We start from the raw sequence: 11,726 nt of genomic DNA on the forward strand, positions 1-11,726 counted from the left end.
TCCCATGCTCTTGGGCAGAGAACATCATGGCAGTAGGATCTTGTGGTTGAGGATGCTTTCTTCTTGGTGGACAGGATGCAGCAGGCGAGGAAATGGCCAAGGACCAGTCTAATCTTCAAAGCCTTACTTTTTCCAATTAGACCCCATCTCCTGACTTTCCTAGAACCTCCTAAAATATTGCCAGCCTGGTGTTGGACACATGTGCCTGTAGGGTTTTTTTTTCTTATTAAAATCATAACCATGGTCATATATCTTACTTTTGACCCGATAGGTGTCGGGGAGAGTTAGTGGAGGATGTTTACAATTAAGCTCTTTTCTCCCCAACAGTCTAGCCTCCATCTGCTTCCTCTACCAGCAGCGTTTATCAATCGACAAATGAATAATAGAGTGGACTGGGTGCCTGCAATATTGCGTGGCCTCAGCATACACTTGGAGTGCAGGTAGGGAAGAGTGCTTGCTGACCTGAGCTTTTGAGGAAAATCACCACGATCTTGCTCACAGCCTTACTGCAGAGTTGGTGGCTCAGCGGACCGTAGGGTAGGATCCAGCACCCTGTGTTTTGAAGCGGCACAAAGGCTAGTTTCAGTTCAGATGTCCCTCAGACAATCCTTGACAAATTCTGGAATAGGAAAACAAGGTTACTGTGCTGTTTTAAATGACAGGACCTCCCCACTCCTGTGTAGGCTCATCAGTCGGAATGCTTGGGTCCTAGTTGGTAGATTGTTTAGGAAGAATTGGGAGGTATGGTTGTGCTGGAGAAAGTGTGTCACTGGGGGTGAGCTTTGAGATTTCGAAAGCCCACACCATGCCCAGTCTCTCACTCTCTTCCTCTTGTCTGTGGATCAGGCTGTGAGCTCTCAGCTACTGCTCCAGCACCATGCCTGCCTGCCTGCTGCCATGCTCCCTGCCATGATGACCATGAACTAACCCTCTGAAATTGTAAGCAAGCCCCAGATCAAATGCTTCATCTATAAGTTGCTTTGGTCATGGTGTCTCTTCAACAGTAACTAGAGCAGCAGCAAAAGGAAACATAATGGATCTCAATGCAAAGTATCATTGGGTCCAGGAGATGTCAAGAAAGGAGAGAAAGTAGGCTGGAGAGATGGCTTGGCAATTAAGAGTGCTTGCTGCTCTTTCAGAGGACTGGACGTAGTTCCCAGCACCTGTGTCTAGGGACTCATAACTTCCTGCAACTTGGGCTCCAGGGACTCTGACATCCTCTTTTGTCTCCTTTGGGCATGCGATCACATACACATTCATACATATACACATAAATAAAATAAAATAAATCTTGAAAAAAAGAAAGGCAAGAAGCAGAACAGATAGGAAAAGTAGGAAGGGTCGAGAGAAGGTGGCGAATTTCAATACAGATGCACAAGCTAGTTGAATGTATGCCTAGAAGGCCAACTATATGCTCTTTAAAGAAATGGTATAAAGTCTAAGTTGAAAGTGAAAGAATGGAAAAAGATGTGCTTTATGTATATTTAAAGGAAAGCCCGTGTCTGTTTTATGAGGCATGAGTCAAAATAGACTACAGAGAAATGGAAGACAAGACTGTTTGTAGCAGTAGCTTCTACGCAGAGAGAAACCAAGGGACAGAACGGGGCCAGAGCAGACACTTATGAGGCAATGACCTACATCTTGCTACTGTGTCTCTGAAGTCCTTGCACTGACAGGAGGCTTGGTGATGCTCCTTTCTGTCTGGGGCCTGTCCTTTGGCACCTGCAGCTGGGTCAAGGGCTTAGTTGGTTGTAGAGTACTCAGGGATGGTTGAGGAGGTAGTCCATTGGGTGCACTGTCACCAGTCTGTGTAGCCACCTGGTGGTAGGAGGAGGGGTGAGTTAAAGTGGATAGGGTCTTTCTGCCCAGTGGTCTAAGTTTGGTTCCCAATAGACACCAAGGACTGAGTGTGGACAAGGTAGCATCAGTCTTCCCCCAGGAGCATAGTATGAACCATCTGCCTGTAGTAGGCATTTTGGATATCGGCTAGATATGGAGGCACTACCGGCTGCTTCTACCTAGCTACCATTTTGGCAGGGGTCTGCCTACTTCTGATCTGTGCATCAAGGTGAATGGTGTCTATGGCTGTGTATTGTTGTAATACTAGTGCCAAGTGCCCAAAGTGAACATCCCTTTCCTGCGTTTCCTGTCTAAAAAGCACCCACTTCTAGATCCTTTAACCCCTCAACTCTCTGATTCCTGCCACTTCCTGGTAGTTCTGACAGCATGCTCTGTATCTTTATTGCTTCTCCTCTACCCCGCTCTAGAGCGTAAGCTCCCTACAGACAAGAACTGTAGGTTGTTCGCCTCCTCCACTGTAGCTAGAACAGCACCTGGTGCTGTCGAAGGAGGGATGCTGGGAATTGATTTGTACCAGGTGCTATACTTAGCACTTTATGTGATTATTTCACTTCATCTTAATTTTGAGGTAGGCATTTTCTTGTTTTATAAATGGAGAAACTGAGGTCCCATGGGATTAAGAAAACGACATAAGGTCGTCTATCTGTGAGTGGCAGAGCTGGGATTTGTATTCTGGACCGACACTCTATGAAACCCTTAATTGCTGACCTTTCTTGACTTTCCTTTCTTGCACAGGGTCTGGGGACATGGCCAGAAAGGCTCTCAAGCTTGCTTCGTGGACCAGTGTGGCTCTTGCTGCCTCGGGTGTCTACCTCTACAGTAACAACTACTTGGACCCCAATGACTTTGGCGCTGTTAGGGTGGGCAGAGCTGTTGCTACGGTAGGTTTTTCTCCTTTGGGGGTAGCAGAGGAGTTACAGCATTACCTGTAGGTGTTCCGTGGGTGTGGCTGGTGGATGTGCTGGCATTTGTGGAAATGCAGGCATGTCAGCTCTGTCTCCAGAGCTGCTCATGCTTGCATCCTCACAGGCTTTCGGTCCTGTAACAACCCCTGCCACTCTGTGGTTGAACACAACAGGGTCATGCCAGGTCCCTGCACTGAAGCCTCTGAGGCTCGTGTCTTACAGTAGTGATCACTCAGAGGGGCAGTACTCCTTGGACAGTGCCGAGGACAGAAGACTTAGTGGGAAGAAGACTTTGACAGTCCAGTTCTGCCTGCCATCTTTGAGCTTCCTGTCTGCTCTGAGGTGAACTCTTTAGGAGGCCTTCCTTACCACAGGTTCCCACCACCATGGTGTTGCAGCAAGAGCATGGGGCAAAGCTAACATGGATTGAACACTGTGAAATCACAAGTTGAAAGAAATCCATCTTTAGCCAGGCCTGGTGGTACATGCCTTTAATCTTAGCACTCGGGTGGCAGAGGGAGGCAAATTTCTGTGAGTTCGAGGCCAGTAAGAGCCATACAGAGAAACCCTGTTTTGAAAATACACACATACATGCATACACACACACATACATGCATACACACACACATACATGCATACACACACACATACATGCATGCACGCACGCACACATATTTACGTACACAATCCTTCTTTAAAAAGAAAAACTTCTGGCAGCAAACTTGATTTCACTCCAGTGAGCTAATATGAAGAGTTGGCACTTACATGTTGATTTTTCTGGGGCTGGGAGAACTCCATCCAAAAACAAACAGAGAATCTTATTTGAATATTTGAGTTTAGATGTTTTCTCCGGTGGTTCAATAGCAATATCCTCTTGGTGTTATGTCTTTTTAGAAAAGTTTTTAGATTTGTTTATTTTTTGTCTATGGATGTTTTGCCTGCATGCATGTATGTATGTATGTATGTATGTATGTATGTATGTATGTATGTAAGTATGCGTGCATGCACACCATATGCAGGCCTTGGAGGTCAGAAAAGGATGTCAGATCCACTGGAACTAAAGTTACAGATAGTTGTGAGCCACCAGGTGTTTGGAACCAATCCAGGATCTCTACAAGAGCAGGAAGTCAGCTTAGCACTGACCATCTCTCCAGTACCCATCATGGCTCCTTACCTCTGCTTACGGCTCTTCTTCCAGACCCTGCAGTACAGTCTTTGCAGACTAGATTGCCAACCACACGCAGCATGCTCTCTCTCCTTTGTTGCTGCTGGTGAGCATAGATAACAGCTGCTGTTGCTCCCGCCATGTGGATATTAATCATGATGTCGTTTGTTTAGTTTATTTCCCGAGAACACAGTGTTGTCAAATGTTCTCAGAGGGAGGCCATTGACTTGGTGCCTGTCCTCAAGGGGAAACTGAGTTAAAGAATCAAATAGACAATCAGGCTTTGGGATAACAGGCTATGGGATACGAAATCATCTCTAGCTGTTTACCTAGTGCCTTTTGAGGCCCGCTGTTTTATGCTTTGAGGGGTAAAAACAGATTGTTCCATCTAGGCTCAGCTTTGAAGGAGCCTTTGAAGGATCATGGAGCATATACATGGATGCATTCAAAACCATTCTAAAGCCAGGCACACATCAGGACTGCTGCCGTGGTCAGATGTAGGAGTGAGCACTGGAACTCGGGAGTCAGGATGAGTATCCTGAAGAAGCAGGATTTGAGTGGACCCTTAGGATTTGAATAGCCAGAAGGAAGGCAGACAGGGAAATATCAATAGGCACTTTTATAAACCAGCCATTAAGTTGTGCCTGCCTTCCTTCCTTCCTTCCTTCCTTCCTTCCTTCCTTCCTTCCTTCTTTCCTTCCTTCCTTTCGTAATTTTTTTCGAGATGGGTTTTTCTGTGTAACAGCTCTGGCTGTCCTGGAACTCGCTTTATAGACTGGGCTGGCCTCAAACTCACAGAGATCCTCCTGCCTTTGCCCTCCAAGTGCTGGAATTAAAGGCATGTGTCACCACTGCCTGGCTGCAGACAAACACTTTTGACTTCCTCTGAAAAGGAAAGTTTGGGCTCAAGGCTCCTCCATGCTGGAGATATGTTGGAAGCCTGTGGTTTTCTGATTGGCTGTGGATAAGGCTCCCCCCTCCTTCCATCGGAGAGTTTTGGCCAGAGGATCTAGACTAGAAACTCAAACTTAACAACATTCATTTGTTTAGTATTTATTGACTATCTACCTGTGTGGTGTAAAAGAGGCTGGGGATCAGTAAAAAGTAGGAAAGCCCAGCCCTTAAATCCAAACAGTTCACAAATAAGGAAGCAAATGGGCAAGTGAGTTTACAGGTGGTTGGTTATGATCAATTATGGGCAGTTCCTGGTGTCCATGAAGGGAACTTGAGATCAGACATCTCTGGAGGAGTGCCATTTGTGCTCACCCCTGAAGGCCAGGAAGGAGCATCCAGGCTAAGATCTGCGGGCTGAGCATCCAAGGGGTGGGACCAGCTACCCTTATAGACCCAGTAACTCCTGTGTGAGACTTCTAGCTTTGGCAGAGGTGTGATGTTTGCTGTCCTCAGTGCTAAGCTTTCTCCTCCCCTGTTTCGCAGACAGCCGTCATCAGTTATGACTATCTCACCTCCCTGAGGAGTGTCCCATATGGCTCAGAGGAGTATTTGCAGCGTCGATCCCAGGTAAGGGACTTGGGGGGCCCATCAGAACCGGGCCAGGATGTCTAAAGAATGAGCACAGCCAGTTTACTTCTATGGAAAGCTGGGCTGAGGACAGAGCGGGTGTTGAGGTAGTGGCCACTGGCCATGGGGTTTGGGACAAAGGGAGTGGAAGACTACCTGCTCCTTCCTGTGCAGGTGCCTTAGTACTTAGACTGCCATCCCACATCAAACTGGGTCTTCCACACTGTGGTGGTTTGAAAGAAAATGGTCCCCAAAGAGAGTGGTGCCATTGGAGGTGTGGCCTTGTTGGAGTAGGTGTGGTCTTGTTGGAGGAAGTGTGTCACCGTGGAGGTGGGCTTTGAGGTCTCATATATGCTCAAGCCACATCCAGTGTCTCAGACCACATCCTGTTGCCTGTGAGTTGAGATGTAAGAACTCTCAGCTATCTCTCCAGCACCATATCTGCCTGCACACCTTGCTCTATGCCATGATGATAATGGACTAAACCTCTGAAACTGTAAGCCTCCATCTCAGTTAAATGTTTTCCTTTATAAGAGTTGCAGTGGTCATGGTATCTCTTCATAGCAATAGAAACCCTCACTAAGGCACATACTAAGGTTGTTATCTATAAAGTGCAGCTGGGGAGGCCACTGTGTGTTTCTGGTGACAGCAGAGATGTAGGCTGCCTATGGAGGGATAATGACTTCTAAGCTGTGTTATTAGGCAGAAAGGTTATTTTTTTTATTTTATCCTCTGAAGGTCATTGGGGCCTTTTGTAGGAGGAGAGCTGTGGACCTTACACACCTCCTCAGTCAGAATGTAGTAACTGATGTAGATGTATTAGCAGTACCAGGGAGATGAGGGATCAAACATGAGGTCAAACAGAGAGGTTGACAATAGACCGGTGCGTCTTTGCTCAGGTGGTTCCTGCAGCTGGACTGTCCTGAGAAAACACTTAGTTATATATAGTTCAGGGCTCAGCGTGGATACCTCTCCTCTCTGCTGCTCTCCTTCCAGGCGTCCTTTGTGGATGGATAATTAATGAAAACTTGAATTTAAACATTTCATTACGCACATTTTAACTGTCCACAAAAGTAACAGAGAACAGAGCAGAGAATAATCACCCCTCCCTTCCCGTGGGACTGTCCTGTCTGAGGAATGTGTGATTTGTATTTCTCTCTTTTGTTGACTCACTCGGAAGTGTTTAAATGAAACCTCAGGTGCCATATTGTTTCGTGTATAAATTCTTCAGCATGTGTCTCTAATAGAGAAAGGCCTTTGAAAATCCACAGCCATAATACTGTGGTCACAGGTAACGAGATGAGCAATTGCACAGCGACTGCTGGTTTGTGTCCAGATTGCCTTTCTTCCAGAAATGGCTTTTTAAAGTATTTATTTATTTATTCATGAGTATGTGTGAGCTGTGTGTGTGTATACATTGGATGTTGTGTTCTACCACTTTCTGTGTGATTTCCTTAAGTTGAACCTGGAATAGGGCTGGCAGTCAGCAAGTCCCAGTGATCCTTCTGTCTCTACCTTCACAGTGCTGGGGTTATAGGTGTATGACCCCGCATCTGCCTTCTTACCCAGAATCTGGGAATTTGAACCAGGTTCTCATGCTGGCACTTTTACCCATGGAGCCATCTCCCAGCCCTGAGATGTCTGCTTATAATTAGTTTGTTCCAACCTGAATCCAAACATGGTATGTATGTATGTATGTGTGTGTATATTGCATTTTGTTGACATTTCTTGAGCCTTTTAGAATTTATTATTTCTTCTCCCTTTCTTTATTTTATTTTTTATTTAGTTATTCACTTGTCGAAGAGCCAAATCATTTATCCTGTAGAATTTCCACACTCAGGATTTGGCTGATTGCACTCTCAAAGTGCTTTTTAATGGGAAATGCATTCAAATGACTTGCAATTCAAAGTATACAATATTTGAAATAGAGAAAATGAACCTTGTTCTTCAGGTATCCAATGCCCCTGCCTGGAGGCAATCATCATTTCTTGTGTATCTTTCCAGAGCTATCTTCCTGTAATTTAGTCACTGTGTCTTTATTTCTGCCATATATGATGGTTAGTTATACATCTTCTCACAAGCTGCTGCTTCTCTTACACTGGAGATTGGGGCTCTCAATTTGTATATTTTTTTTATTTTTATTTATTTATTTTTATAATATTTATTTATTATGTATACACTATTCTGTCTGTCTGTGTGTATGCCTGCAGGCGAGAAGAGGGTCCCATTACAGATGGTTGTGAGCCACCACGTGGCCGCTGGGAATTGAACTCAGGACCCCTGGAAGAGCAGACAATGCTCTCAACCTCTGAGCCATCTCTCCAGCCCTCAATTTGTATATTTAATTGTCAGCAGTAATGCCTAGGGGTCTGGAGAGATAGCTCAGTGGTTAAGAGCACTGGCTGCTTTTCCAGAGGACCCAGGTTCAATTCCCAGCACCCACATGGCAGCTCACACCTGTCTGTAACTCTAAGACCTGACACCCTCACACAGACATACATGTAGGCAAACCACCAATGCATGTAAAATTAAATTAAATAATTAAAAGATAATGCATAGGATGGAGTATGTTTAATGTCTGTTTCAGTGTCAGGCTATGCTCTTGCCTGGATGGAGTATGTTTAATGTCTGTTTCAGTGTCAGGCTATGCTCTTGCCTTTGGAGAGGCCACAGAAAGAGACTAAGGTTTTCATTTAGAAGTCCTGTGTTTGTGCCTTGGCTTTGGGAAAGTCCTCTAGGCTTGTGGAGCGGCTGTTTTTCTTGTCTGTAAACTAGAGATGGCTATTGTACTTCGAGGATAATGTAGTCACCGTTGGAGTCAGTGAAAGATAAGGCAGATGCGCTGGTAAATCAGAGGTCTCTTTGAAGGAGGGCTTCATGAGGAGAGACCTGGTGTATGATGTGAGTTCCCAGGTCCGGGACACAGCTGGTTCTGAATAAAGGTTTGAAGAAATGAATGAATGGCATAAGGGCTCACTGTAATATCTCAAGGCTATTGTCTTTGAGGTGTTGTTCCCCTCTGCTTTCCCCCATGTCCTCTCTCCATCTATTCTGTGCTGTGGTCCTTGGAATCCTCCAGAGTGACATTCTTCAGAGATTTCTAGTCCAGGACTAGGGTGAGGTTTGTGTTGGGGAAGCCGAAGAACAGGTGGGCTGTGAAGTGACTTGCTCTCCAGTAAGTCAGTCATCTGCAAGGCAGTGATACCGCCGCTCCCCCAGAAGCTGACGGCTCCGGGGATCTGGTGAAGCGAGTACAGCCAGGCTTTTGATGAGAGGGCAGCACGTGGTGGCTGGATGTACCAGATAGCGGAGTGTCGGCTGGTGCCTGGGAGTTGTTCCTGGCGGATCCAGCAGAAACAGAAAAGCAGGGATCGATGCTGCAGGAGTGTTCTCGTCATCGTGACCGATAAAGAAGTGAGCAAGGAAAAGCGTCATTATCTCACTTGTCAAGCCGGCGTCTCCAGGCTCCAGAGTGTGTTAGAGCCAGGGGACTAGCAGTCAGTGACTCGAAGCACTTTCAAGGTTGGCACTGGCAGGCTGGCTTTGTGTTCCCACTGCATCACGAAGGAGAAGGAGAGAAAGCACATGACGCTTTGTAGGCAGCTGAAGGGGTAAGGATGGGCTCTGGAGAACTGGATTCCTGGTGCCTGGGCGCTTATAGCTGAGGTTTGCGTGAATGGGCACGTTCACCGTCCAGAAGGAAGTCACTCCTAGTGTAGATGTCCCTTCAAGAGTTCCTTTGGTGATCTACCATATTGTATTCTCTCTCTCTCTCTCTCTCTCTCTCTCTCTCTCTCTCTCTCACACACACACACACACACACACACACAGTTGTATGAGTTTTAGGTCCCCACAAGCAGTTGGTGGGGTCAATTCTGCTGGTCCCAGATACTGATTTAGGGATGGTCTCTAGAGTCAGTTCTGACCAGTGAACATTAGGTCTAAGACATTTTTTTTTTTTTGGAACTTCAACTTTCTCTTCTGCTGTGCTAACAGAGAGCGTAGGCTGTTGGCTAATTTCTTCTGGTAGGCACCTTGCCACTGTGAAGAGAAAGCCCATTTGTGGGTGAAGCTGGTATTAAAGAATTGGGTGATCTGAGTTCCTGTATCTAGTCAGTCCTGAAGCCAGTCTTTCACTGGACTTCTTGGTTAGTTATGTCTTCCAGTAAATTCTTTTTTGTTGTTTAAGGTGATTGGCACTGAGTGTTAATTGAAACCAATGAGTCTTGATAATACTGGGAACTCTCGGAGAAGAATGTCTGGGTTTGAAGCATGATTGGCATTTTGATAGGTCATGGAAAGATCAATTAATTCAAGGAAAATGGTGCCAAGGAGTGGTTTGTATGGTGTAGGGTTGAAATGGAGGCGCTGTGGACCAGGAGCCATCTCATCTGACCCTAGTCCTTGCCAAGCACCTCTGTTTCCCTCCCATAAGGATGTGGCAATGGCCCCAGCTGTTGAATGGACAGAGAGGAGAAACTTGGTATATGTAACCATGTGAATTATTTCTCTTTGTAGGTGAGATTTCAAAACACAGGGTTACAGGGTTACTCCATGGCCTGCTTCTTACTTTTCCTGATTTCTTCACCCTGTCTTCATTACACACTGGGATTCTACATGAGAAAGGAAGGCCCCTTCTTTCTTCCAGCTCCAAAGATTCCATTTTGGCTCCTTCCTTTTTCTTCTGTGTCACCTTTGTCTTTGACAGGAAGAAGCCAACCTTTTACCCTATTAGTAAATTGCCTTTTTAAATATTTTTATATTTTATTTATTTATTTTTATTTTTATATGCTCTGGTGTTTTGCCTGCATGTATGTCCATGTAAGGGTGTCAGGTCCCTGGAACTGGAATTATAGACAGTTGTGAACTGCCATGTGGGTAGTGGGAATTGAACCTGGGTCCTCTGGAAGAGCAGCCAATGCTCTTAGCTGCTGAGCCATCTCTCCTGTCCCAGTATATTGCCTTTTTTGTATAATTCTAGATGGGCCTAAGACAGATGAGATCAGGTGCATTCAGGGTGGTATGGCTGTAGACAGATGTCCTAAGGCAGGTAAGACACTTAAGGCCTATGAGAGCAGAGTGGCCTTGGGTGGGTAAGATTGTGTCTTAAGGCAGTATGGAAGCTGAGAGTGGAAAGGTAAAACGAGACATACATTCTCAGGGACAAAGTGATTCTGGCTAAGGCTCATTGATAAGATTGGGGGGGCATCCATAGGAAGCAGAGGATAATTCAGTATGTTTTGGTTACCTTGTGTTGTAGTGGGCAAATACCCGACAGAAATGTCTTCCAGAAGGGAAGACTGATTTTGGCTCACAGATTCAAAGACATCTCAGTCCATCGTGGTGGGCATACAAGGCCCACCATGTGTGAGCACAAAGCAACTGTTCACAGCTAGCCAGGCAGGAAGCAGAGTACTCCAGTCAGAACTGGAAGCGGTGTAACCTTCATAGGCCTGCTCTTGACTGTCTTCTGTCAGCCAAGCCCTGTCTCCTAAAATAGCCTACAAAATAGCAACACAAGGTGGGAATCCAGTATTTAAAACATCAACCTTTGGGGTACAAAGCAGACTCAAACACGGAGACTAGGACGCACTGGAAAGCAGAATTAGAGCCAAGTCACAGACGGACTTGATGCCAGGTTTCTTATCATTCAGTAGAAAGTCATAGAGTATTCTCAAGTACAGTTTTATTAAGTCTTAAGTGAAATTAGAATGTTTAAAGTCATTAGTTACTGAATATTTTCTTTAGCTTTTATTCTGTCGATGAACACACACACACACCACAGAAAGAGACAGTCAGACACACACACACACACACACACACATACACACACACACAGGGATAAAAACAGAGAGACAGAGACAGACAGATAAGACACAAATGTTGACCACTCTTAGATCTGTCACCATTCTCCCTTTTCCAGATTTCTTTTTAACAACAAATATAGGAGAATTCCAAGGGCTGGCTGGTTGATTCTTCAATATGGTGAGCATCTAGTTGCTCCTGTACCAGCTGTTCTAAAGCCTGAAGTTTGCCTTCTGTTAAAGGCCATTGTTTAACCCATATGGGTTTCTCAGTTAATCATTTTAAAAGCAAGGCCATTAGTATCTCTGAAGGCTTGCTAGATGCTTTGTGTTCTTGTACAACCTGAATGGCTGGTGACCTTTGTTTATAATATCTTATAGTATCTTTCCCAGAAACATGAATTTTTGGGCCTGCAGGAATGTTCACCTGGGTATTTCATTGCTGCAATAGGTCATGGTCCCATTATTCAC

General features: G+C 45.4%; 1 protein-coding gene across 4 annotated transcripts in view; it reads left to right on the plus strand.

Annotated features, from left to right (window-relative positions):
• Window positions 1-11,726, plus strand: part of Adck1 (aarF domain containing kinase 1) — a 97,268-nt gene that overhangs the window by 5,207 nt on the left and 80,335 nt on the right. For all 4 annotated transcript variants that reach the window (XM_013350821.2, XM_013350777.2, XM_026781989.1 and 1 more), the window contains exons 2-3: window positions 2,596-2,741; window positions 5,368-5,451. In XM_013350821.2, coding sequence (XP_013206275.1) covers window positions 2,607-2,741; window positions 5,368-5,451 — 219 coding nt within the window. In that variant the 5' untranslated portion in view covers window positions 2,596-2,606. The remainder of the gene's footprint in view (window positions 1-2,595; window positions 2,742-5,367; window positions 5,452-11,726) is intronic.

Source organism: Microtus ochrogaster, chromosome 1, assembly GCF_000317375.1.
Source record: "Microtus ochrogaster isolate Prairie Vole_2 chromosome 1, MicOch1.0, whole genome shotgun sequence".
NCBI lineage: Eukaryota > Metazoa > Chordata > Mammalia > Rodentia > Cricetidae > Microtus > Microtus ochrogaster.